Source organism: Chelonoidis abingdonii, chromosome 1, assembly GCF_003597395.2.
Source record: "Chelonoidis abingdonii isolate Lonesome George chromosome 1, CheloAbing_2.0, whole genome shotgun sequence".
NCBI classification, from domain to species: domain Eukaryota; kingdom Metazoa; phylum Chordata; order Testudines; family Testudinidae; genus Chelonoidis; species Chelonoidis abingdonii.
This window is the reverse complement of record NC_133769.1, coordinates 317209039-317234396: the sequence shown is the minus strand read 5'-3', so window position 1 is coordinate 317234396 and position 25358 is coordinate 317209039. Positions and strand designations below refer to the sequence as shown.

The window sequence follows — 25358 nt, the reverse complement described above, 5'->3', positions numbered from 1 at the left end:
AACTGTGGAGAGGCGATAGATGGTACACATATTCCAATTTTGGCACCAGATCACATTGGATGGAGTTCATCAGTAGGAAGGGGTACTTCTCCATGGTATTGCAGGCGCTTGTAGATCACTGTGGGCGTTTCAGTGACATCAACACGGGGTAGTCCAGGAAGGTACATGATGCACACATCTTCAGGAGCATTGGCCTGTACAGAAAGCTGCAAGCAGGGACTTTCTTTCCAGACCAGAAGATTACAGTAAGGGATGTTGAAATGCCCATAGTGATCCTGGGAGACCCAGCATACCTCTTACAGCCATAGCTCATGAAACTATACAAGGGAAACCTGGACAGCAGTAAGGAGCGGGTCAACAACAGGCTCAGTAGGTGCTGGATGACTGTGGAATGTACCTTTGGCAGATTAAAGACATGCTGGCAATGCCTTTATGGCAGGTTAGACCTTAATGAGGGTAATATTCCCATAGTCGTAGCTGTGTGTTGTAAATTGCATAATCTTTTTGAAGCTAAGCCTCCCACATTTCTGTGCCCTGAACCCATATCTGTACTACACAGCCACTTACCAGGTATCTCCTCTCCTGCTTCTTGCTCACCGAAGAGCAGCTGCTGAGACTGGCTAGACACCTCTAGGGTGGTGAACAGTTCCTGGCTGGCTGCCCCACTGAGCGACCCTGCCGCAAGCTGCACATCTAACTCCACCTCTTCATCAATTACATCATCCTCTGAGCTAGGTCCTCTTTCCACCACCTCCAGGCCCACCGTAGTATCCAAGGGGCTCTTTGTGGCAGAGGTCACCACTGAGGATAGCATCCAGCTCCTTACAGAACTGGCAGGTCTTAGGTGCAGCACCAGAGCAACAGTTTACCTCCCTTGCCTTATGGTACGCCTGCCTCAGCTCCTTTATCTTCACTCTGCACTGCAGCATGTCCCGATCATAGCCCTTTTCACACAATTCTCGAGCAATCTGCCCTTAGGTATCCAAATTCCTATGGCTCAAATGCAGCTGGGACTGCACAGCCTCCTCTCCCCATATACTGAGAAGATCATAGAATCATAGGACTGGAAGAGACCTTGAGAGGTCATCTAGTCTAGTCTCCTGTACTCATGGCAGGACTAAGTATAAGATCCAGCAGCTTCACAGTGGTCCAAGGAGGAGAGCATTTCGTGTGATAACCTGCCATGGTCACCTGAGAAGATGTGATGAGACCTCTCCATGCCGAGCAAACAGGAAATGGAATTTCAAAAATTCCCGGGACTTCTAAAGGGTAGAGGTGGATGGTTGTTTACCTGGCTGCAGGGCAGTGGAGTTCAAACTGCATTGTGGGACATCTCCTGGAGGTCAAATAAAGTGATAAAATCAAGTGTGGTATCTACACTGGCACTTTGTCGACAAAAGTTTTGAGCAAAAAGCCTTATGTCTCTCGTTGGCGTGGTTTTATTTTGTCGCCAGAACAGGGCATTTTTGCTGTCAAAAGTTGCATTGCTGTGTACACATTCACTGGTTTGCTGACAAAACTTTGTAGTGAAGACAAGGCCAAAGGGATATTTATTAGACTGTTCAGTGTGTATTAGACATACGTACTTTATTACAAGTTTATAATTATTATGTAATAAGAACAGTAGGAATAATTAAGATTACAATTATATTTTTTATTGTTAAATAAGTTCCTAAACTTCAAAAAGTGAGAGTCCAGGACCGTCGTCCTCCAAGGTCCAGGATGGTGGCACCTGTCAAGAAACAGGAATTATTACATAGTAATGAATGGAAACCTCCTTCAAGAGTCCAGCAGCCTATTGCCCAGGTACTGTGCCTACAAGACTTACAGAGCTTGAGGGACCAGCTCTGCAGCAGCAGCCCAGAAGTAAGGGTGGCAATACCATACCATGCCATCCTTACTCTGCGCTGGTGCTGGCAGCAGCTCTGCCTTCAGAGCTGGGCTTCCAGCCAGCAGCTGCCACTCTCCAACTGCTCAGCTCTGAAGGCAGCGCCACCGCCAGCAGCAGTGCAGAAGTAAGAGTAGCATTACTGCAGCCCCTCACCCTCTACAATAACCTTTGTGATCCCCCCACAACTCCTTTTTGAGTCAGGATCTCTACAATTACAACACTATGAATTTTCAGATTTAAATAGCTGAAATCATGAAACTTATGATTTTTAAAAACCTATGACCGTGAAATTGGTCGGGCCCAAAATATTATGTTAATATGTTATGTAACTATATAAAACATTATTAACCTGATCCTGAATAAGTAACACTCAAACAACCTGGCTAAATATTCTGGCTTGCCCGCTGAGGACCCCTCCTTTTCTGAGTACGTTAGAAGAAGTGACCAATTTCTAAGTACAGTACCTATCCTCTTTCTGGCACTTTTCTTGTGTATGTACTTGTGTTTTTTCACTACAAGAACAATCCATATTTTACCATTCCACAATTCCATAGAAGAAGGGGGTGTGTATCACATTTCTCCCATAAAGTTCAATACAAAGTCCAACTGCTAATAATAACAAAATAAAATAATTTGTTCTGTTTAAAATGAAGCTCCTTTACTAGAGAATTAAGTAAGCCTGTCAGGGGATCTCTAGGAAGCTGATGTTTTGTCATGAGATTAATCTTTTTAAGTAATTTTCTTCCCAAAACTGTCAAATTCCTGGACGAAAGCACTACAAGTGCAAATATGTTTCGCTTTCCCTGCAGCCACCCTATTAGCAAAAATATGATGGCTCTAAACTGGAGTCATATGCCATTTATACAGTAATTTATATATTTTTTAAAGTCTTTGAGCTATACAAATTGAAGGTGTATATCCCCTTTCTCAATTTCTTTGTCCAAATCCCTCTCCCATCTTTTCAGCTGGGTTGTTTTCTTATCAGCATCTTTTTCTATCAAAATTGTGTATATCTGAGAAATTAAACCTTGCTCCTGGGTAACTCCTGTAATGTAGTTAAAGGTGTAGATAGAGCTGCCTTATAACCAAGTTTCATAATAAAGTGTGTCATAATAAGCCACCCCTGGAATTCATTCATGGCTTCAGAGCAATGTGAGTAAAATTTATTACAGTAGCTCTCATGTATCTAGTTTATAGACACAAAGAACTGTTGGCTGACTCACAATGAGGAGAGCTCCTGAATGAGGAGAGCTGAAGTAATGAGTAGACAGGAAAGGACTGCAGTAAGAAAAATATGCCTCTGGAAGCCAGGAAGCCTCTAGATGAGGTGTGAAAAGGTATGGGGAAGTTGTCCTGGGTATAGTGTAGACAGCTAGTATTATCACCTAACTGAAAATGAGGAGTGGGAATGGAACTTGCCTTAAAAATGTGACCAGTGCAGAGGATGGTAGGCTGGATGCTAGTTTTTATGTCTTGGGTTAAGAATGATCATTCATTACCTTTGAAATTTCAACTGTTATATGTATTTTCAGCATTGGCGCTCCAGATTTAAGATGGCAGAAAGGCCAGAAGCTGCCAGAGTACATGGACATTATGGTCATTACTATGATAAACTTGACAACTTGCAGAAGAGACTTTATGTACAAGATGACCTTTCTCGCATCAACCAAAGTGTCGAGGAGTATTATAAACAGAAAGGACAAGTTGCACCACCCCCACCTGAGTGGTAAGCCTTTCCCTCAATTTAATTACTGAAGAATCACCAATATCTTGACTCCTCAATCTTTCTGATCATGTGGCAATGTTGAGCTGTAGAAGCAGAGTCACTCATTCCATGTGATTCCTTTCCTGCTCAGGTTTTGATGTGGTTCTTATATTACATATGATTCAACAAGAAAAAATGAAATGCCCATTTCTATCTACCCAGTTCAACCTAGAGATTCACTTCTGAATGTATTTTCATGATGTTTGAAACAGTTCATTGTAGAAACTTGTCCTAGATTTCCGTTCAGCTCCCAGTCCAAATATTGTGGGAGAAATAAAACTATCTTTATCTGGACACATGCTTTTTAAGAGCTAAAAGCTGTTCTTCCCCTCTGTCCTGCCACCCCGACCTCAATTGAAGGCTCTAAACACAGCAGGACCAATACGGTTCTCTAGCCTGGAGATTGGGGTTCCGGTAGGCCACAGAGAGATTTCCTCCTGCAGAGCTTATACTATAACTTCCACAGAAAGGTTCCTTTCTCCTGAACATTTATAAACTTCACAGTCTTCCTCATTCAGGCTCCACAGTGGGAGGCGTTCTCCTATTTCTGAGGCTGTCTGTCCAATGGGTTTAAGAAGCATTGCATAAGGTAGACCAGGTTAAGGATTCAGGGATGCCAGATTTAAATAGTGACTTGTTTGGGAAGCTGCAGTTAAGGTAGGCTGGGTTATAAGGTTTTGGTCAAAGAAGGCAGGGTTGGGGATATCTCAGTTAAGGATGACTGAATTTAGGATACCCGGCTTAAGGATGGCTAAATTCAGGATAAAAGCAGCAGAGAATCCTGTGGCACCTTATAGACTAACAGACGTTTTGGAGCGTGAGCTTTCGTGGGTGAATACCCACTTCGTCACGTATTCACCCACGAAAGCTCACTCTCCAAAACGTCTGTTAGTCTATAAGGTGCCACAGGATTCTCTGCTGCTTTTACAGATCCAGACTAACACGGCTACCCCTCTGATACTAAATAGGAGTTAAGCACAAACTAAGTTGAGTTGTGTCTTTGAAATGACAGTACATTCAGAAGGCCTGATGCGAAAAACGAGGACCAAGAACTACAATGACGGCTTTATTGGTTTTGCCAACGTAAAAAAAAAAAAAATTCTGAAAACCCCTACTAATACAAAATGAGGGTGTTACCAGGCCACAGGAAGTCAGAAAAGCAACATATTAGGATTGACATGGAACTTAAAAAACGGTTGGTATTATGTCGGCGGTGAATTGCTTACAAAAGGAGTATTTTGTTTTTAATATACATTATTACCTACTATTTCTCCAAATCAGAAGACTGGTATAATTTGATGGTGGACGAGGCGGCCAAAGCGACCAGAGTCAAATGGTGAATATATGGTTTGTTTTACTTAATAGTACATTCGTTCATACGTTAGGACAAGTATAGTGAGACTTCAGGAGAGGAACTTCTGGGTAATAAATAAAACTTACTGATGGTTGTGATATCTGGTTCGTGCACAACATTCTCCTCTACGCTGGATGGTCCCTGCAGAATTTGTTCACCTCGGTGTATCTTCCTTCGTGTGTCGAACCCACAGTCTGCGCGTCAGCCTCCCTGCTGTCTGATCAGGAGCTTGGGAGGCGCTTGGGGGAACCCGACGCGCCCGCTTTCTACTCGGGTTCCAAGCTCAGTGCGGCCCTGTGCGATCGAGCACTGTCATAGGCCTCCTGTACCAGTCTGCTGACAGCCTACAACTCCCTGGCGCTACTTCCACATTGCCCTCCTCCAAACACCTTCATTATCCCCCCACAGCCTCTCCTGTGTTGATAACGCTGTGTCCTCTCGAGTTCCTTCAGCCGATACCACTCTTCACTGCTCATTCCTTTTGCCTTCTGCTCCCAGCTCCTCACCACCACTCCCTTCTCCTCTGCCGCCTCTCTGCCTGACTGGGGTTGAGCTGCCCTTTTTTAACCAGGTTGCCCTGATGTAGCCTGCCTTGATTGGCTGCAGGTGTTCTAATTAAAGTAGCTATCTCTACTGCCTTCTAGAAAGATCTTAATTGGCTCCAGGTGCCTTGATTAACCTGGAGCAACTGCCATTTGGTTACCAGGGTACTAGGGATTTGTTTAGCCTGGGGCTAACATACCTGTTTCTCAGTACTTTACTGTAGCCATCTGGCCTTGCCCCATCACAATATATAGGGAGCTTCCATGTTAGTATAATTTGCTGAAAGTTGTAAACAAAAATATCATAGCTGAATGTCATTGTGTTCTGTCAGGCCTGCAGAGTATCTTCAAAGACAGCTTGAAGCCCAGCAGTACAAGATGAAAGTTGAAAAGCAGTTGGTATGTATAAACTGAATTATAGAATACAGTCACTGAAGTGGAAATGAGTGAAAGCCCAGGAAATGAACTTATGTCTTTCTCACAGCAAAATATAGCACTGACAAATAGGAAACTCTGCTGTAATGTTTTAATTGATTTACTCCACAATTTTTTTCTCAAGGTTTTACTTTTTATTGTAAGAAAAACTTCCTAATGCAAAATACTATTATAACTATTTCTCCCTGAAATAGTACTGTATTTATGGCGCTTTTGACTGGGGTGTATGGGGTGGGGGCAGGGAACTCAGAAGAGAAAAATCTCTAAATGGAAATTCCTTTGCTCTGGAAATGATCTTTTGCATATCAACAGGGTCTACGACCATCCTCTGCTGACCCAAGTCACAACCAGATCCAGCCGCAGGAAGTGATAGAAGAGCAGCTCAAAAACCATCAGAGGGATCTGGCTAGAAGGAATGAAATGAAAGAAGAGGTAAAAGACACGTTCATCTTAGTTGGCCAGAGCCATTATATTATACTAATTGGCAATTATACTTTCAATTTGTGAAAAATGATACTCTTTGCCCTGTCCACAAGTAGAGTATTAGCTGGATTCATATGCAGGTTGTATAGCACCGTCACCACCTGGTAAGGTCCTGGTACAAGAAGCTGATTTGCGTAGCCATATGAAAGAACACAGTCCTGATTTTGATCTCACTTCCTTTGAAGTCAGTAGAATTACATTGTTGTAAAAACAGTGTGAGAGGAGAATGAGTCCCCATGTGCACAAACTAAAAGATGTATTATTCTCTTAGTTTTTGTTCCCAGTTTCACCCTTCTCTACCACATTTAGAGATGCTATTTACGCCATATATTGTTACCCATGGAGATTACTTATATTTTTTATATAAACTGTACTTGATTCTGTGATGCTTTTGTATGATTGATAAAATAGTAATAATTCTTACCAGTACTTCTGATATGGATTCACAAAAATTATATGCTAATGTATTTAATTTATAACGAACTTACTTATTAAAACAAATGTAACTACATTAAAATATTAAGGTAGAATCAATATTATATATATAGTTATACAGATAATTTGGATGTCCATGTATTATTTTTTCTTTAAAAATGTTGTTTCTAAGGGAAACTGCATGCACAATATTCTAAACTTGGTGCTGTTTAACAGGAATACCTGAAACAATTACAGAAAATTCGGCAACAGTACCACAGTGATGTAAAAGAACTTAGATTCAAAGCAGGAGCATTGCAGGTAACAACTCCCCCCTACACAGTTCCAGAAGCGATCATTTAAAGTCAATATCTAATTTACACAGTAACTGAAATAAGCATTTTGTAAATATATCCTTTAGGAGAATCCACAAATAAAAGACAAAACCTATCTTGTGAAACATGGGAAAGCTGGGGGCCAGCCCAATCCAAAAGATACTCTTGGAAGAAGAGAAGAACCAGTCCAGGTACCAACATTCTGTAATCGAGTTTGAACACATTACTGCAAAGTAACTAAAATACAGTAAGTTAATGTGATCCTGCACACCTCTAGTCTATTTCTCTGAGAACTCTGAGAAATAATAGTCAAGGAAATAAGGAACACATGAAAAATAACTTAGATCCGATAGAGTCACTTTTTACTGCATGTGAGATTTTATGTCCCTATGTTCATTTTATGTCTAGCCTGAGAAGTTTCTCTCCTTTGGTCCTGATTTGTTTAGGTCAATGTTGTTTCTCCCCAACTTTTACTGTGATGTACTTTTGCTTTATTTAAAGAAATCTGTTTCTTTTTTCATGCTTTAAAAGAGGCATGTAGTGGAATCCACTCACGCAGGCAGATCTTCATGAGTATAGATGGCTTCATGCAGAGCTAAGCAGGTTCAGTTTTGCTGTGAAGGAGCAAGACTTGCAGAGGCTGCACAGGGAGTGAGTTAGAACCAAATTCCATTGGGACTTCTTGGCCAGGAAGAGACTTGGGAACAAGCTGGGAGGAGATGTAGGGCCAGAGGATCTCCTGTAGCATAGATCCTCCACTTGTTCCTCACCAAGGGCTGGCAAACCAACTCCAGCTCTTAGGGGGGATTAGCAGCTGAAGAGTGGCTCCATTCTCGCTTTTCCAGACCACGGAGACTTCTGCAGCAGCCAGCTAGCCCAGTTACTTGGACTAGGGAGAGGATTTGGCCTGACTATTTTGGGAGTTTGACTATTTCTTTTTATAGGATGGTTATCAGGGAGTTGCAACAGGGGAATTGGTGGAAAATAGACATGCACATTTTGGAATGGATGATGCCAGTGTGCTATGTAATTCAAAGGCGTGACTTGGCTCCAGGTAGTTTATTTCTTTATACTAGAGACAACAGAGTATATTGAGACCACTTGCGTCTGGGACCTGATTCAGTGCCCGTTTAAATCAAGGGCACAGCCAGTTTATGGGAAATCAGGATTAAAACAGCACAGAAACCCATTCTCCTAACATCTAATAGATGGCACAGTGGAGCTGTGGACTAAGCACCTCCTTGACTTCAGCTGTGTTCGTGGACTTGCTCCACGTATTTGAGAGAGTTTTCTTATGCTTCACGTGTTAATTAAAATCCAAAAATTGTTTGGATATTTTATTAGGAAGATGGTGATGCACCTGACCCCTTAGAATATGCTATTTTTTTCTGTTTATTTGACAGGTAGCTATGTTATGGCTTTGGATGTAGGAAAATGAAGTGGTATAATTAAATAACATTTTAAGTGCCATGATGAGGGCAATTAGTCTTTCCACAGTTAAGGTTGTAACCAGATTTCCATTCTAAACTTGATTTTTCACTGACTCTCAGATTCATCTAGTTCTAGTTTGAAACTTCTTATACTGGTCCTGTGTCAGAGCAGCGGTTTGGTTTGTTGGGGGTAATCTGACAAAGTATTCTTTAAATATGGGAGTTTGAAAAATCAGAGGTTTGCACTTTTCAAAAAGTTTCCTAACTTTTTTTTTTTTGCCAAGTCAGCTAACATTGGCAGTTATTTGCTGTTCCATTCCAATTAGCAGTGAAGCAATCAGGAGAATACTCATACAGCGCAATTAATATATGTACACTATAAACCATACACTTTATACATAGTCTATACATACTCCTGGTTCTGAAGAGTGGATGTATAATTGTATTTTTTGAACTTTATGAGCATTTTATTTTTTTCTTCAAGGATATTGAAGAAAACTTAAAACATATCAGACTACAGAACTGGCAAGAGAGAAGAGTCCTGGAAAAGAAATGTAAAACAAAGGTAATTGACATCATTGCCCTATTTTGTTCTCCTTTATCGCTTTCCTCTGTTTGTCTCAGATTGTCCCACTATGCCATGATAGCCCTAGAAAGCAGGTTGCATACAAGTCAACACCAGTGCTACTTTATGGATCGCTGGAGAAGAGTTTCTGTGGGAGCAAAGGGTTATCAAGGAAAGTAGCATGGTAACACAACCCTGCCCCCAACTTGATAGTGACTCCCATTAGATACTCTAGTGACAAGGTGGGTGAGGTAATATCTTTTATTGGACCAACTTCTCTTGGTGAGAGAGACAACATGAAGAAGAGTTCTATGTGGCTAGACAGCTTGTCTTTCTCACCAAGAGAAGTTGGTCCAGTTGAAGATATTTCCTTACCTATCTGATCTCTCTAATGTCCTGGGACCAACACAGCTACAGCTACACTTTAGATACTCTACACAGTTATCATATCTCCTCTTAGTTATCTTTTTATCAAGGCATACTAGTACACTGCTACCCCGATATAATGCTGTCCTCAGGAGCCAAAAAATCTTACCACGTTATAGGTGAAACCGTGTTATATCGAACTTGCTTTGATCCACTGGAGTGTGCAGCCCCCAGAGCACTGCTTTACCGTGTTATATCTGAATTCATGTTATATCGGGGTAGAGGTGTACTGTATAAAAATACTCCAATTGAATTCAGGTTCAGTCAAAGTTAGGTCTGGCTATTAATCCATTAACATTTCCTTTGTAAGTCATTACCTCTTACAGTAGAACCTCAGAGTTATGGACACCTTGGAAATGGAGGTTGTCCGTAACTCTGAAATGTTCATAACTCTGAACAAAGCACAGTTCGGGCTCCAGATCCAGCAGCTGACACTCCAGGCCAGGATTCAGCAGCACATGAATTTGCAGGCTTGTCCCCCTCTCCGCAGGGGTGTGTGTGAAAACAGCATGCCGCCCTCCCAGCCTAGGGAAGAGAGGTAAAAACAGCACATCCCCTTCCAGGTAGGGATGTGTGTGTCTGTGTGCACGTGCGCGTGTCCGTGTGCACGTGCGTGGCTTGGGCTGGCAGCCCCAGCATCTTGCTGTAAGTGACTGCCATGGGGTTATGGGTAGGGACAGGCAGCCCAGATGTGCCTAGGTCTACCTTTAAGATGCAATATGGGCACAGTACAGTACTTGCTTTTTCTTTTTTTGGTCTCTGCTACTGTCTGATTGGTTACTTCTGCTTTCACATGGTGTCTGGTTGACCAGTCAGTCCATAACTCTGGTGTTTGTATTTTTGAGGTTTTATCTCTCTATTGTTATTTGAATGATAGAAGCAGATGAAAATGTTAAATGAAAATTTACATGAGATGTCAGGAAACTTTTCTAACAATAATCTCAATTAGGCATTGGAATAAGGCTTCTAATGGAAGTTATTGCAGACCAGGCACGGCAAGTATTCAAAATTTGGACTGGACAGGATTCTTGAGAACCTACAACAGAGACCAGTTGTGTAACAGGGCCGCCGAGAGAGGGTTCGGGCCCCGGTGAAAAAAAATTTTTGGGGCCCCCAGCAAGGGCGGACCGGCTAGACAGGGCCGATGAAGCTGGGGAAGCCAGGCCCACTTCCGGACCACTAGGCCCTGGTAGTTTGTACCGGCTTTCCTCCCGCCATCGGCCCTGTGTGTGTATGGCAAAGGGGGGGCACTAGATGGTTATTCAATGTGGCTTTTCTTTAATTCTCTGACATTGCCGTCTTGTCAAACTATCGTTTGCTGTCTGATACAATAATTATCAGATAATAACTATCTAAAAGATTGCTATCCCTCTTATGTTTAAAGGGACATTGTCAATTTCAGTAAGTGTTTTTAAAATAGTTTGAAGTACTACTTCTTTCCTGAAACCACCTGCTAATCTTTGTTGCTACATTTTTCAATTTTGAAACCTTTTTTCCCCTTCCCTGTTTCTGTGCAAAACTAACCATACTGAAACTGACTACACAGAAATTGCTGTCAAATAAACAAAGTGAACAAACAGGGAAATATTTTTTTTTCTAATCTATTCAGGCATAGTTATCTTGTCACTTGTAATAACAATAGATAAACAGTTTTCATAGAAAAGTAATTTTTGAATTTATAGTGCCCCTTTTAAGCTGAATAGATTTTAATGAGCTACTTTAATGAAGTATGTGAACGTCTTTTTTTTAGGGAGGAGTAAAATTTGAAATTAATTTAGATGCATGTGTTCCTGAGGAAGATACTGTGCAAGAAGAGGTATGTTGTAGCTATGTTAAAAACACATTTGCTTTAGTAGTCTGAAGATATGATAGCAGCTCTATCATATAAATTGTAACTAGGTTTCCATTATAATCCTCTTCCTTCTCCCTTTGTTATAATGAAAACATTCCGTTTGATATTGCACAGATATGATCATCTGGCAGAGGAAGATTTTTAGAGGGGGAAATTTGATGGTGATTGGATAAAGCATTAATCAGAAATAGGGCTGTCAAGCGATTAAAAAAATTAATCGTGAAGAATCATGTGATTAAAAAGATGAGTCGCACTGTTAAAGGATAGAATACCATTTATTTAAATATTTGGCGTGTTTTCTACATTTTCAAATATATTGATTTCAATTACCACACAGAATAGAAAGTGTACAGTGCTCACATTATATTATTTTTTATTACAAATATTTGCATAGTAAAAAACAAAAGAAACAGTATTGTTCAGTTCATCTAATACAAGTACTGTAGTGCAGTCTCTTTATCATGAAAGTTGAACTTACAGATGTAGAATTATGTACAAAAAAATAACTGCACTCAAATGCCTGTTCTCACAAATGCCGGTGACATTGTAAATAAGAAGCAGGCAGCATTTTGTCCCGTAAATGTAAACAAACTTGTTTGTCTTAGCAATTGGCTGAACAATAAGTAGGACTGAGTGGACGTGGAGGCTCTCAAGTTTTACATTGTTTTGCTTTCTCAGTGCAGTTATATAACAAAAAAAAATCTACATTTGCAAGTTGCACTTTCTCAATAAAGATATTGTACTACAGTACTTGTATGAGGTGAATTGAAAAATACTATTTCTTTATCATTTTTACAGTGCAAATATTTGTATTAAAAATACTATAAAGTGAGCACTATACACCTTGTACTCTGTGTTGTAATTGAAATCAATATATTTGAAAGTGTAGAAAGACATCCAAAAATATTTAATAAATTTCAATTGGTATTCTAGTGTTTAACTGGTGCAATTAATTGTAGTTTACTTTTTTTAATCAGTATTAATTTTTTTGAGTTAATCTCATGAGTTAACTGCAATTAATTGACAGCCCTAATCAGAAACAAAAGGATGAAAGCCCAGAGTAATTTTACTTTTGTAAAAGTTTTTTTGGGAATATCTGTCTCAAAAGTGATTTAGTCTGCAATCTCCAAATTTGGCTTATAAATTACTTTAATTAACTGCCTTTGAGTATTTCTGAAACAGGTCAGTGACTGCTTTTGGAGCTACTAGCTACAGTTATTTTGAGTTGGTGGTTGTTCCATAGAATTCAAAAGTCCATAGCATTTCTGGAGAACTTTGTACTGTATATAACCTCAGTTGTCTGTGCAGCTTATAAATTGCACAGAATCAAAGAAGGTCACTAGGGCCAAGAGCCTCTCTTGTCTTATAGAGTTATAAACTACATATTGTGGTCCTGGTTATTCTCTCTGACTTTGCTACATTTTCAAGCTCTGGAGACCTGAGGGTTCCTGCAGAGTTTATAAGTTCAACAGTACCATAGAGCTGGTAATTCAGTGCAGTGTGTAGAAACTTTCATAGAAATAGGGCTGCAGTCAGAACTTCTGCCTAATATAATTCCTCTGGAGCCTTTAAAGTTACTATGTATGCCATGGTTCAGATACCTCATCTTCACTTACTGGGAATTAAGCTTCTCAGGCAAGACATCTCGTTATTCCCTAATCATGCCTACCTACTACTTTAATTTCTAAGCCTATTGAGTTTGCAAAGAAACTGATTTTTATACCCTTTTTTGTGGGATGCTGAGCTGGCTTATAAATAAATATATATGATAATAAGGCTGATCTTCATTCTTCTACCGAAATAACTTGTTCAAAGAATTTAAAAGTTGGGCCTGAGTCACTGCTGCATTACTCCTGTGTTATGCCAGGATAGCTCCATTTAGATTTCAATGGGCAGGGAGTGAGGAATCACAGTCACCTAATGCGGTTCAACAAGGATAAGTGCAGAGTCCTGCACTTGGGACGGCAGAATCCAATGCACTGCTACAGGGTGGGGACTGTCTGGCTAAGCAGCAATTCTGCTGAAAAGAACCTGGGGATTACAGTGGATGAGAAGTTGGATATGAGTAAACAGTGTGCCCTTGTTGCCAAGAAGGCTAACGGCATATTGGGCTGCATTAGTAGGAGCATTGCCAGCAGATCCAGGGAAGTGATTATTCCCCTCTATTTGGCACTGGTGAGACCACATCTGGAGTACTGCATCTGGTTTTGGACTCCCCACTACAGAAAGGATGTGGACAAATTGGAGAGCGTCCTGTAGGGGGCAACAAAAATGATGAGGAGGCTGGGGCACATGACTTATGAGGAGAGGCTGAGCGAACTGGGCTTATTTAGTCTGCAGGAGAGAAGAGTCAGGAGGGATTTGATAGCAGCCTTTAATTACTTGAAGGAGGGTTCCAAAGAGGATGGAGCTAGGCTGTTCTCAGTGGTGGCAGATGACCGAACAAGAAATAATAATCGGAAGTTGCAGTGGGGGAGGTCTAGGTTGGATTTTAGGAAAAACTATTTCACTAGAAGGGTGGTGAAACACTGGAATGGGTTAAATAGGGAGGGTGGGATCTCCATCCTTAGAGGTTTTTAAGGCCTGGGTTGACAAAGCCCTGGCTGGGATGATTTAGTTGAGGTTGGTCTTGCTTTGAGCAGGTGGTTGGACTAGACGACCTCCTGAGGTCTCTTCCAACCCTAATCTTCTATGATTCTAAGCACAAAGCAGGAATAATACAACAGTGAATCAGACACTTTTGGAAGAAATCGAAATGACACTTTAGAAGATATATATAGAGAGAGTGATGTGGTTATGTGTTTTAAAAACCCTAACATCTGAAAGTAGAACTCCTTTTCAAAATAACACACACTATTTATTAGGCACCAGTCTACCAACCTGTCTTCCTACATGTTTGGAAAGCCTCTTGCAAACCAGTGTTTTACAAATAATCATGTGTATTCTGAAACTCCTGCTGCATTATCACTTTTCATGTTCTGTCACTGTTTCAATCTGCCTGTCCACCTGAAAACATTTGAAAAAATCAATAAAAACGGGAATTAAGTGACTGCCCAATGTTTGTGTTCTGTTTCGTACTAAAATCTGTTTTGTTTCAGGAACTAGATAAACTTAATGAGACGTTAACTTTTGAGGATGGTGAGACTCTTAAGGAGAAATGGCTGAAGATCTATGAAGATCACACACAAAAAACTTTGGAAGAACTATGCTCTCTGGAAGCAGGTATTACTTAGGGAAGCACAGGGCAAGTGAATATATTGACAGTGGAAATTAATTAGTAGTTACGCTCACTTAAATTCAGTCAGTGACTCCTATCATAGCATCTGATGGATCCTTGTTTACAGGATTTGTTTCCAATATATGTCAGAGTAAGCATTAGAATCACAGTAAAATTTGTTTGAAGGGCATTGAAATATTTATTTGTTCTTTTCTTTCTCTTAGAGGCTGGCAATATAGATAATGCCATGGAAATCAGAAAACAATGGCAAGCTGGAGCCCCACAGACTCTCCTGGATTTTCTAGCTGAGGCAGATGTCACATCTGTCTGCCCTACAATGGCTGAAAGTGAACTTGGTATGAATTTGGTGGTTTTTACTGTGTGTGTGGACAAAGACCAGCTTACTCCAGCCAGACTGGTTATAGACGTTTAAACAATAGTGTTTTGATTTGGGAGTTTCACAGTAGACTATTCATGAGATCTGTTGTGCTGTTATTACAGGAGTTTGTCATGGTAATTGAGGTTATCACATATATTCAACCAAAGGATGTAGTAATAATTTGCCATTTGTTCTAACTTGTGTAAAATGGGGATAATGCTACTTTCCATCTTTTTTAAAGTGCATTGAAATCTACTGATGAAAAGCACTATATAAGAGGTTGGTGTTATCATCATCAATCATAATGAGTGCTTAATGATATGAGCTAGACTGTGGCTTGCCCTGCATGCGTGTACAGGGTAGGAAAAGGTGCAAGAAGCTATCTCCCACCTTGCAAATGTGCACAAGGGATAACCACAGTCTTGGGCCTTGTGTTCCTGGCACCCAGGGAAGTCTATCAGCAACAGCACCCAAGAATGGGGTTGTCATAAACAGATAGCTAAGGGTTAATGTTTCTTTCACTTGTAAAGGGTTAACAAAGAGAACCAAACACCTGACAAGAGGACCAATCAGGAAACCGGATTTTCAAGTTAAGGGGAGGGATTTTGTGGGTTTTGTTGGTCTTGGGTCTTTGTCTGTTCTGTGCTCTCTCAGCTATGAGGGATCTATTTCCAATCTTTCTTTATCTTCTGTTTCCCAGTTGTAAGTACAAGGTAGCAAAAGTGTAGTCTTTTAATTGTTTTGCTGTATTGCATTGTGTATCTGGCTTGGTGGAGTCTTTATGTGTATTTGGCTATAAATACTTTAAATTGTATTGTTTCTGGATAAGGCTGTTTATCCCTTTCTATTGTTTATTCATTTTTTATAAGGAAGCCCTGTATCTTAAATCTAGGTTACAGAGAACTGTTATTCTATTCTTCTTTCTTTCTTTTTTTTATTAAAAGTTTTGCTTTTTAAGACCTGTTGATTTCTTTTTCTAGTTGACCACCAGAAACATTGGTGGAGAAAGAAAGACAGGGGCGGGAGGGGAAAAGCTGCTCTGGTGTGTTTAACTCTCCTAGTGTCCCAGGGGCGGGAAAAAGTTATGGGGAAAGAGAGATAGAATCTTTTTCTGTTTCCTTGTCTTTGGGGTTTGTCTCTTGTGGAATAGAGGAGACATGCTTCTTGGTATTGTGATGTAAAGAGGTGCATCAGTCACTCTCAGGTTAGCCAGAGAGGAATTCTGGTGGGAGAGAGGTGGAGGGAATGGTTTATTTCCCTTTGTGGTAAGACTCAGAGTCCTGAATCTTGGGGTTCGCCAGGAAGGTTTTGCAGAGACCAGAGTGAGCCAAGACCTGAAATTCTTGGCTGGTGGGCAGGAGATCAGATCAGCTGGTAAAAGCTTAGAGTGGTTATGCAGGCACCCAGATTTCTGACGCTAAGGTCCAGATTTGGAATGCTATGATAGGGTGGGGACGAATCATGGTCCCTCCTCTTTCCGCATTGACACACAGAAATATCTGTCACATGCAGAGAGTCCTTTGCACATTCCAAAGGGTGGGTTGTTGTGGTCCATCTTTTCAGAGAGCTGCTCTGGACACCAGTTCTCTCTCTGTGTCACTCTGCCATGGTGCCTGGACTCAGCAAGACTGTCTGCAGGGACTGCCACTGGGAAAGACAGAAGGTGGCCCTATGGCCTTAGTTTTCACATGACCAGGGCAAGTGCAAGCAAATTAAAACAGGTTTTTTAAAAGAGTGCAGTTGTGGGTGCAATTTAATCATATTTAATTGGGGTGAAAAACTGCACACTAACAGTGGCTGTTGGGCTGAGCCCAGCTAAAGCCTGGCCTAAATATTTTCTCGGGGGTGAGGATGGGGGTCCGCAGCTCATATCAGCACAGTGAGGTTTTCCTCTTCCATTAATTGTAAAGAATCAAATTATAGCCATCATTCTCTCAGCAAGGGACGTCAGGGAACTGCTCTGAGAGCTTGTTAATCCCTAGTTGTCCAGGGCCTATTACTGTTGTGGAAAAGAGTATCTGCGCTACTCTGAGACTAAACCTTCATTCGTGTATTATGCATGAGCTGTATTATTTATGTCTAATTTGACTGTAAGCTTGTTCTTCTTCGAGTGATTGCTCATATCTGTTCAGTTAGGTGTGGCGCGCGGCGCGTGCACATCGCGGAAGACTTTTTACCTAGCAACACTCAGCGGGTCCGGCTGGGTGCCCCCTGGAGTGGCGGCCGCTATGGCACTGGATATATACCCCAGCCGAGCTCGGCCACCCTCAGTTCCTTCTTACGCCTGTGTCGTCATTGGAACAGTGGAGTGCGCTTAGCTGACCTCCACTTCCCTAGCTACTCGTAGTTTCTCGTGTTATCATATACATAGTTATTATTCTGTAGATATATATATATATAGATTTAGTTTTAAGTTCTTACATTCATAGTAGAGTTAGTTAGTACTAGTTAGCGGGGTTTGGAGAGTAGCCCCTTCCCCGCACCCGGTGCCGGAGCTCATGCCCAGCTCACCGGGTTTCAAACCATGCTCGGCCTGTCACAGGCCGATGCCAACAGGAGACCCACACGACTCCTGTTTAAAGTGCCTCGGGGAGTCGCACTTAACAGCTAAGTGCCCCATTTGCAAGACTTTCAAGCTGCGAACTAAAAAGGAGCGGGACATCAGACTAAAACAGCTCCTCATGGAGGCGGCCCTGACCCCGCCATCTTCCGTACCGAGCGCTGGTCAGTCAGTGAGCAGAAGTGCCCCTGTGGCACCGGATCGCACCGGTATGCCTAAAGACTCTCACCACCGGCCGTCCCCGGCACCAAAGTCAGCTCCACGGCGTTCCCTCTCCCCAAAGTCGAAGAAGACCAAGACTCCTGCTGCTTTGGCACCGCCCGCGCTGCAGCCAGAGAGTGCGCCTAGATTGGATCGCCCGGCACTGACACCCGCCGCTGCACCGACTAAATCGGCACCGTTGATTCCGGTCCCACAAGGGCCGTCGAGTCTGGCGCCTGTTAGCTCCCCGGCGCATTCCGCGGTAGAGCTCACTATGCCAGAGGCATTTTCAGCGGCGAGAGACTTGATTGCCTTAATGGACTTGGCACTGCCTCTACCCCTGGCACCGCCGGTGCAGGTAATCCAATCTCTGGGCAAGCCGACCCTGATTAAACCACTGTCAGTGGGCACAGCGGACCGGCACCGCTCAAGATCGCGGTCCCGCAGACACTCCAGGTCGAGACGATGCTCTCGACGCCGCTCGCAGTCCCGGCACCATTCACCTGCACGGCACCGGTCAGACTCGCTGCACCGATCAGACTCCCGGTCCCCACCTCACTACCTGCGGCACCGCTCCAGTTCTTGGCACCGATCCAGGCACCATACCTCTCGGAGCCATTCATGCCGCAGGGACTCGAGATCTCGATCGACCACCCGGCACCGGTCTGGTCGCAGGTCCCGGTCTCGATCCCGGTACTGATATGAATACCGGCACCGGTCCCCGATAAAAAGAGGAGCGAGGTCCGTGGGAACTTCAGCGCAAGGTTTCTCTGCTCCTCCATGGCCATCCAGACAGACGTCGGTCTCCTCTCACGCAGACAGTTATTATGACCAAGACCGCGATATGGAGGTGCCTACCGGAGTCTTCCAAGAGGTCCAGTCACAGGATCCGGGACCTCACCAGTGGTCCTTTTGGACACCCTGGGTGTACCATGAGGCCCAAGGTGCTCCATTGGTCCAGACCCGCTCCGCTTCCTCAGAGCATCGAGCACCAGAGGCCACCATTAGCTGTCCCCCTCCAGCTGGGACAGAGGAGCAGATGACCCACCCACCGGGTTCCCTGGTGCCGCTGGAGCAGGAACTGACCCAGGAGCAAGAGGCCATTCAGGATCCGCTCATCCCCGGCATTTCATCTTCTTCCTTTCCAGATGAGGCGGTGGCAGGGATCTCCTCATCAGGGCCCCTGCCGATAGACCTCAGAGCTCACCAAGACCTCCTTAGGAGGGTAGCGCTCAACATAAATCTCCCAGTAGAGGAAGTCCCAGAGGTCGAAGACCCAGTTGTTAGCATCCTGTCGGTGGATATCCCCACTAGGGTGGCTTTGCCTTTTATCAGGACCATCCAGGCCACTGCTGACACCTTATGGCAGTCCCCAGCCTCTATCCCCCCTACGGCAAAGGGAGTCAAGAGGAAATACATGGTACCCTCTCGGGGGTACGAATACCTATATGTCCACCCTCCTCCCTCGTCATTAGTTGTCCAATCGGTCAACAAAAGGGAACGCCATGGTCAACAGGCGCCAGCCCCTAAATCAAAGGAGGCTAGGCGGATGGATCTACTAGGCCGCACGGTATATTCGGCAGGCGCCCTACAGCTCCGGGTGGCAAATCAGAAGGCTCTATTGAGACGTTATAATTACAACACCTGGGCGGAGGTGGGTAGATTTACAGAACTATTCCCCCCGGACTCTCCCCAGGAATTCGCCGCATTTCTTGAAGAGGGGAAAAAGGTGGCTAGAACCTCCTTACAGGCTTCTCTTGATGCGGCCGACTCAGCAGCCAGAACACTGGCCTCCGGTATACCATGAGACGCATCTCATGGCTACAGGTCTCCAACCTGCCACCCGAACTGCAATACACCATCCAGGACTTACCTTTTGACGGCAAGGGTCTGTTCTCTGAGAAGACCGACCCCAGGTTGCAGGGCTTAAAGGACAACAGGGTCATCATGCGCTCTTTGGGCATGCATACACCCCTGACCCGACGCAGACCCTTCTGGCCTCAGCCCCACCGGCCGTACTTTGTGGCCAGGCACAGACAAGACTTCAGCAGAAGGCGCAGGCGGGGTGGCCGTAGACGCCAGTCCGGGCCCCAAAGGGGTCAAAACCACGGCCCCTCAAAACCACCACCGGGGCCTAAGTCTGCCTTTTGAAGGTACGCACGAGGACGGCGTACCAGTTTCAGGACAGGATCCTTCTCCACCCTTCTCCAACCGCCTCTCCTACTTCCTCCTGGCATGGTCCCAATTAACCTCGGACACCTGGGTCCTTCGCACAGTGAAACACGGATACCACCTCCAATTTGTTTCAACCCCACCTTCCCATCCTCCAATCCAGTCCCTCTTCAGGGACCCCTCTCACGAGCAAGTCCTCGTACAAGAGGTGCAGACTCTCCTCGCCGCAGGAGCAATAGAGGAGGTACCACCAGACCAGAAGGGAAAAGGGTTTTACTCCCGTTACTTTCTGATCTCCAAGTCCAAAGGAGGCCTCAGGCCTATCCTAGACCTGCGAGGCCTCAACAAATTTATGGTAAAGTTGAAGTTCCGCATGGTCTCCCTGGGGACCATTATCCTGTCCCTGGATCCTGGAGACTGGTATGCCGCCCTTGACTTGAAGGACGCATACTTTCACATTGCCATCTTCCCTCCCCACAGGAGGTATCTTCGCTTTGTAGCCAACCACCAGCACTTCCAATTTACAGTCCTCCGGCCTCTCCACGGCCCCAAGGGTGTTTACGAAGTGTATGGCCGTCGTCGCCACACACCTCCACCGACATCGGATACAGGTATTTCCATATCTGGACAACTGGCTCATCAAAGGGACCTCCAAGACTCAGGTCAAACAGCATGTGGACATCATCAGGGACCTGTTCACACGTTTGGGTCTGCTCCTCCAGGGCCGGCTCTAGGAAGTGCGGGGCCCAATTCGAACATTTTCGGTGGGGCCCTGGAAGGGATGACTTAAAGGCTTTTTTTTCCACTTTTTTTTTTTTTTTTTAATTTCTTTCATGTATTATTTACTTTCCATAACTTTATAAATAATAAAACTATATATTATGTACATTGCATCATATATGCTGTTGATTGGTTATTAATGACTGCCATTTCACATGTGTGGGTCCCCGCCACTCCCTGGGGGTGTGCACATGTGTTGGTCCCAGCTGCTCCCTGCCCCCCTCATTGAAGCAGGTGTGCAGGGTTACTGTCCTGGAACTGCAGGGCAGCAGTGGACATGGGGCTGGTTGGAGGCAGGGCAGGGGCTGACTGGAGGTAGGGTCTGGCCCCTATGACAGATGCGTCATCTCTCGGTTGGGGGGCTCACCTCGGTCACCTTCGTACCCAGGGCCTTTGGTCATCGCAGAGCTGACGCTCCACATAAAACGTCCGAGAGCTGAGTATGGAGCAATCTAGCCTCGCATGCCAGGTGTTCAGAAACATGTACACGCGTTGTGTCTCAGTGTTTAAGACAACACAACGGGCCATGTATGATATATCAACAAACAGGAGGGACTCATCTTCCCCTCTCTTCAGAGACCATCGACTCTGGGACTCTGCTAGTCCACTCAATAGACTTCGTAGGCATCCTTTTCTCCCAAGGGTTCGGAGCACTTGGGCAGATCAGCTGAGCAGATCCTCCTCTGTCACAATGGTCGATAAGACCAGACGTTATTCATTCGATCTTCCAGAGGTGCGGGCTTTCCCTCATAGACTGTGCTCCTCTCGCCGCAGAGGAAATGCCAAGCGTTCTGTCGTCCAGGGCCTTTCACCGGGATCGATCACAAACGGCCATTCCTCATGTCGTGAGCAAGGCCTGCTTCTACGCCTTGTCCACCATTCCTCTGGTTCACCAGGTTTCTTGGTAAAGCTCCGCGGACAGAGCGCATCTAATCATGATTGCGCCGCGTGGCCCGACAGCACTGGTGCACCACACTGTCAACCTGTCCAGGACAGCCCAATTGCCCTGCCACTCCTCTGCTCTCATAATGAGGACCACCAGGCTTCCCCACCCAGACCTGCAGGCCCGTCACCTCATGGCATGCTCCTGCATGCTGAACAGATCGGAGATTACGCTGCTCCGGCTCCGTACGCATAGGTCTCCTAAGTTAGCAGAAAGGCTTCACTCGGTCAACGTACCTCCTAAGATGAAACGTTTCTCCTGCTGGCAGCGCAACGCAGGATGCTACTCTGCTGAGGTTCCCCCCACTGTTTGGATACCTTGTCCTTTAAGCAGCGGGCCTGGCCATATCTTTTCTGAGGTGCGCTTGGCGGCTATCTTCCATATTCCAGCTGGAGAGAATGGCCACTCCGTGTTTTCCCACCCCTTAGTCGAGATTTATTAAGGTGGAAGCGCCTGCTACCCCCCAGTACGCCGCCCTGCCCCCACCTGGGACCTCACTTAGTCCTAAGCAGCTTATGCTCCACCATTGGAGCCATTGGCGATCTACTCCTGTTACCTGTCGTTGGAAGACAGTCTTCCTATTGGCCATTACATCAGCCGGAAGGGTCTCGAACTTCGAGCGCTTACGTGGACCCACCGTATGCTGTCTTTCACAAGGACAGATACAGTTGCGCCCATCCGGCGTTCCTCCCTAATTATGCGCCTTCCACCAAAACCAGGACATCTTCCTCCCGGTCTTTTTTCAAGCCCTCATCTTCTCGGGGAGCAGCAGTTGCACTCCTTAGTGTCCGTAGTCACCGTTTTTATATCGAGCGATGAAGCCCTTTCGGAAATCCCCACAGCTTTCGTTTGCAGTCGTTGAACGGATGAAGAGACTACCCAGTTCCTCCCAGAGGGCTCTCCTCTTGCTATGCATGATATGACATCTATAAACCTGGCTATTTCCTTTTCGGCCATCTCTTGCGCATTCTTACCAGAGCTCAGGCTTCATCAGCTGCCTTCTGGGCCACGACTATCCAGGAGAATCCACAGCTACCTGTCATCGGTCCACACCTTTGCTTCCATTGCCTGGTTCAGCAGTCAGAGATGATGCGCCTTGCTCAGCGGCTTCTGCACTCGCCACATCTCACTCAACCTCCACCTAGGTAAGGCTTGGGAATCACCTAACTGGAATGGATATGAGCAATCACTCGAAGAAGAAAAGACGGTTACTCACCTTTGTAACTGTTGTTCTTCAAGATGTGTTGCTCATATCCATTCCAAACCCACCCTCCTTCCCCACTGTCGGAGTAGCCAGCAAGAAGGAACTGAAGGGTGGCCAGGTCGGCTGGGTATATATCCAGTGCCATAGCGGCGCCACTCCAGGGGGCGCCCAGCCGACCCGCCAAGTGTTGCTAGGGTAAAAAGTCTTCCGACGAACATGCCCGCAGCGCGCGCACACCTAACTGGAATGGATATGAGCAACATATCTCGAAGAACAACAGTTACAAAGGTGAGTAACCGTCTTTTCTGGCAGGCTCCTGTGCATGTATGGGGCCAAACTCCATTATGGCACTCAAATAACAGCGAGTTATGTTTTTCCCCCAGAAACACTCACAAGAAGGCAAAGATAGGAGCAGTCTGTTAGGACTTGCAAACCTTCTGCCTTCTCTCCTCCAGAGGCAGGGATTAGTGACAGGGTAGATGGAGCTCAGGAATCTACAAGAGAAGAACAGCACCAGGCTGTAGCTCCTTGTCTATTCCAGGGGAAGACCAGCACCCCTACACTACGTCCTGGCTTCACTTCCCCTCCACATGCAGGTTTCTTAGTGGAGACCCTCCAAAGGATTTGTACACATGCCTACAACTGGCATGGAAAGGCTTCCATGAGTCCCAGGGATTGGCGCTAAACCATGTTTGCTCTTCTCCCCCTTACGTGGGTTTAGGGACCACACCATCCTTCTTTGTTTCATTCCACTTTTGATGATATATGTCAGGGACACCTCCTCTGCAGCTTTCTCAGCCCATAATGGACTATGAGAAAGAGATCAGGAATTAGTCAATGGAGTTGCACCTGCTTACACAAGGTCTGAATTGTAGAAGGCTATTTTGCTTTAACGAAAATGTAATTATTCTTGTAGAAAGCAACAAAGAGTCTTGTGGCACCTTATAGACTAACAGGTGTATCAGAGCATGAGCTTTCGTGGGTGAATACCCACTTTGTCGTATTCACCCACGAAAGCTTATGCTCCAATAGGTCTGTTAGTCTATAAAGGTGCCACAGGACTCTGTTGGTTTTTACAGATCCAGACTAACATGGCTACCCCTCTGTCCTCACTATAAAGTATCTCTACAAGAATAGCGTCAAAGTGTTTAATCCTGTCATTTTTGAGTATTAGAAACAATGGTGTTATCTGATCATTAGAAAATTTGGTGGCAAATACTCCAAAAGTAGGCCTTCCTTGCAATACCAGTCAGAACAAATACTGCAGATAAAGCAGTCTGCTTGGAGAAGGAAAATCCCAAAGGAAAGCAATTGGCTACTTAAGGAGCCAAAGCAATGAGAAACTCCACTATAAAAATGAAAAAATTTTAAGTTGGCAAGGGAACATGGCAGTAGTGCCCAGTCACATTCACGTTTTATCACATGCAGCGACTTGATGCTCCTCCTATTTCCTAGCTGGCCAGGTGGTTGTCACGCCTGAAGAAACACCAGAAAACAGGAAACAGTGGAAACAAGAAGCACCCAGGACACTGCTGAGTATCTTAGCGAAAGCAGAACTGTCTAATGACTCCTTCACCTGGACTGAAGAGGAATCTGGTAGGATATTTGTTACTGCAAATTATAGGATAAGTCCTCTGAAGAATTTTAATAAATATTTTGATGATGAAAATGAAAATAAGATATTAAGAATCGAGAGAGACATAAGATGTCCAACATCTGCAGAGGGAGTTTTTCTTTGATTAAAATGTTCTTATTGTAGCTAGCATAGGACCTGTGAAACAAAAATATTTTAATCACTTGGCAAACTATTAAGACCGAAGAGAAGGGTTCAGTCATTTAGTAGATGGTTAGTATTTTAGAGCTAGGGGGATCCAGGTGGTATTATAACTGCCACTGAATTTTTGCAGCTTACTAATTTCACAAAGCCAGCACACTTTTTCTATCCAGCATTATTCTGACATTTTTATCAGTTTCACTTTGTCAGGGGACAAGAACAGGAATTCAGCTGTTCTTAGTTTAGAGAAAGCTATCTCTGGCAATGAACATTTTTTCAAAACACTTTCCGAAGACATAAGAAAATCTTCCATATATTAGTAGCTGCACTGTTTTTTGGATACATCAACATAAATTGCTATAGCTCTTCTACAAGATATAGCATATGATGGCATAAGCACAACAACTGACTTTGAACATGTGTCAAAGTTAGACTCAGGACTCACAGTTTGTCAGACCACTCTGTTTTATTAGCACAGCGCTCTGCTAATAACACCCAGATAATGTGAGCACCATACAAGACACAAACTATCTTATTTATACAGATAAAAGGGGGGGGAGCACTTAGCAAGATAACAAAGGAAGCAGAATCTGATAAGTTTACCTGGGCTGGCCATGCATATCTTATTTCCTTACT

At 44.3% G+C, this 25358-nt stretch overlaps 1 protein-coding gene across 1 annotated transcript in view; it reads left to right on the top strand.

Moving 5' to 3' along the window:
* Positions 1-25358, top strand: part of NEK5 (NIMA related kinase 5) — a 76656-nt gene that overhangs the window by 43700 nt on the left and 7598 nt on the right. The window contains exons 11-21 of the mRNA XM_075061610.1: positions 1670-1806; positions 3424-3617; positions 5885-5951; positions 6300-6419; positions 7122-7205; positions 7306-7410; positions 9134-9214; positions 11391-11456; positions 14591-14714; positions 14934-15065; positions 24404-24544. Of these exons, the coding sequence (XP_074917711.1) occupies positions 1670-1806; positions 3424-3617; positions 5885-5951; positions 6300-6419; positions 7122-7205; positions 7306-7410; positions 9134-9214; positions 11391-11456; positions 14591-14714; positions 14934-15065; positions 24404-24544 (1251 nt within the window). The remainder of the gene's footprint in view (positions 1-1669; positions 1807-3423; positions 3618-5884; positions 5952-6299; positions 6420-7121; positions 7206-7305; positions 7411-9133; positions 9215-11390; positions 11457-14590; positions 14715-14933; positions 15066-24403; positions 24545-25358) is intronic.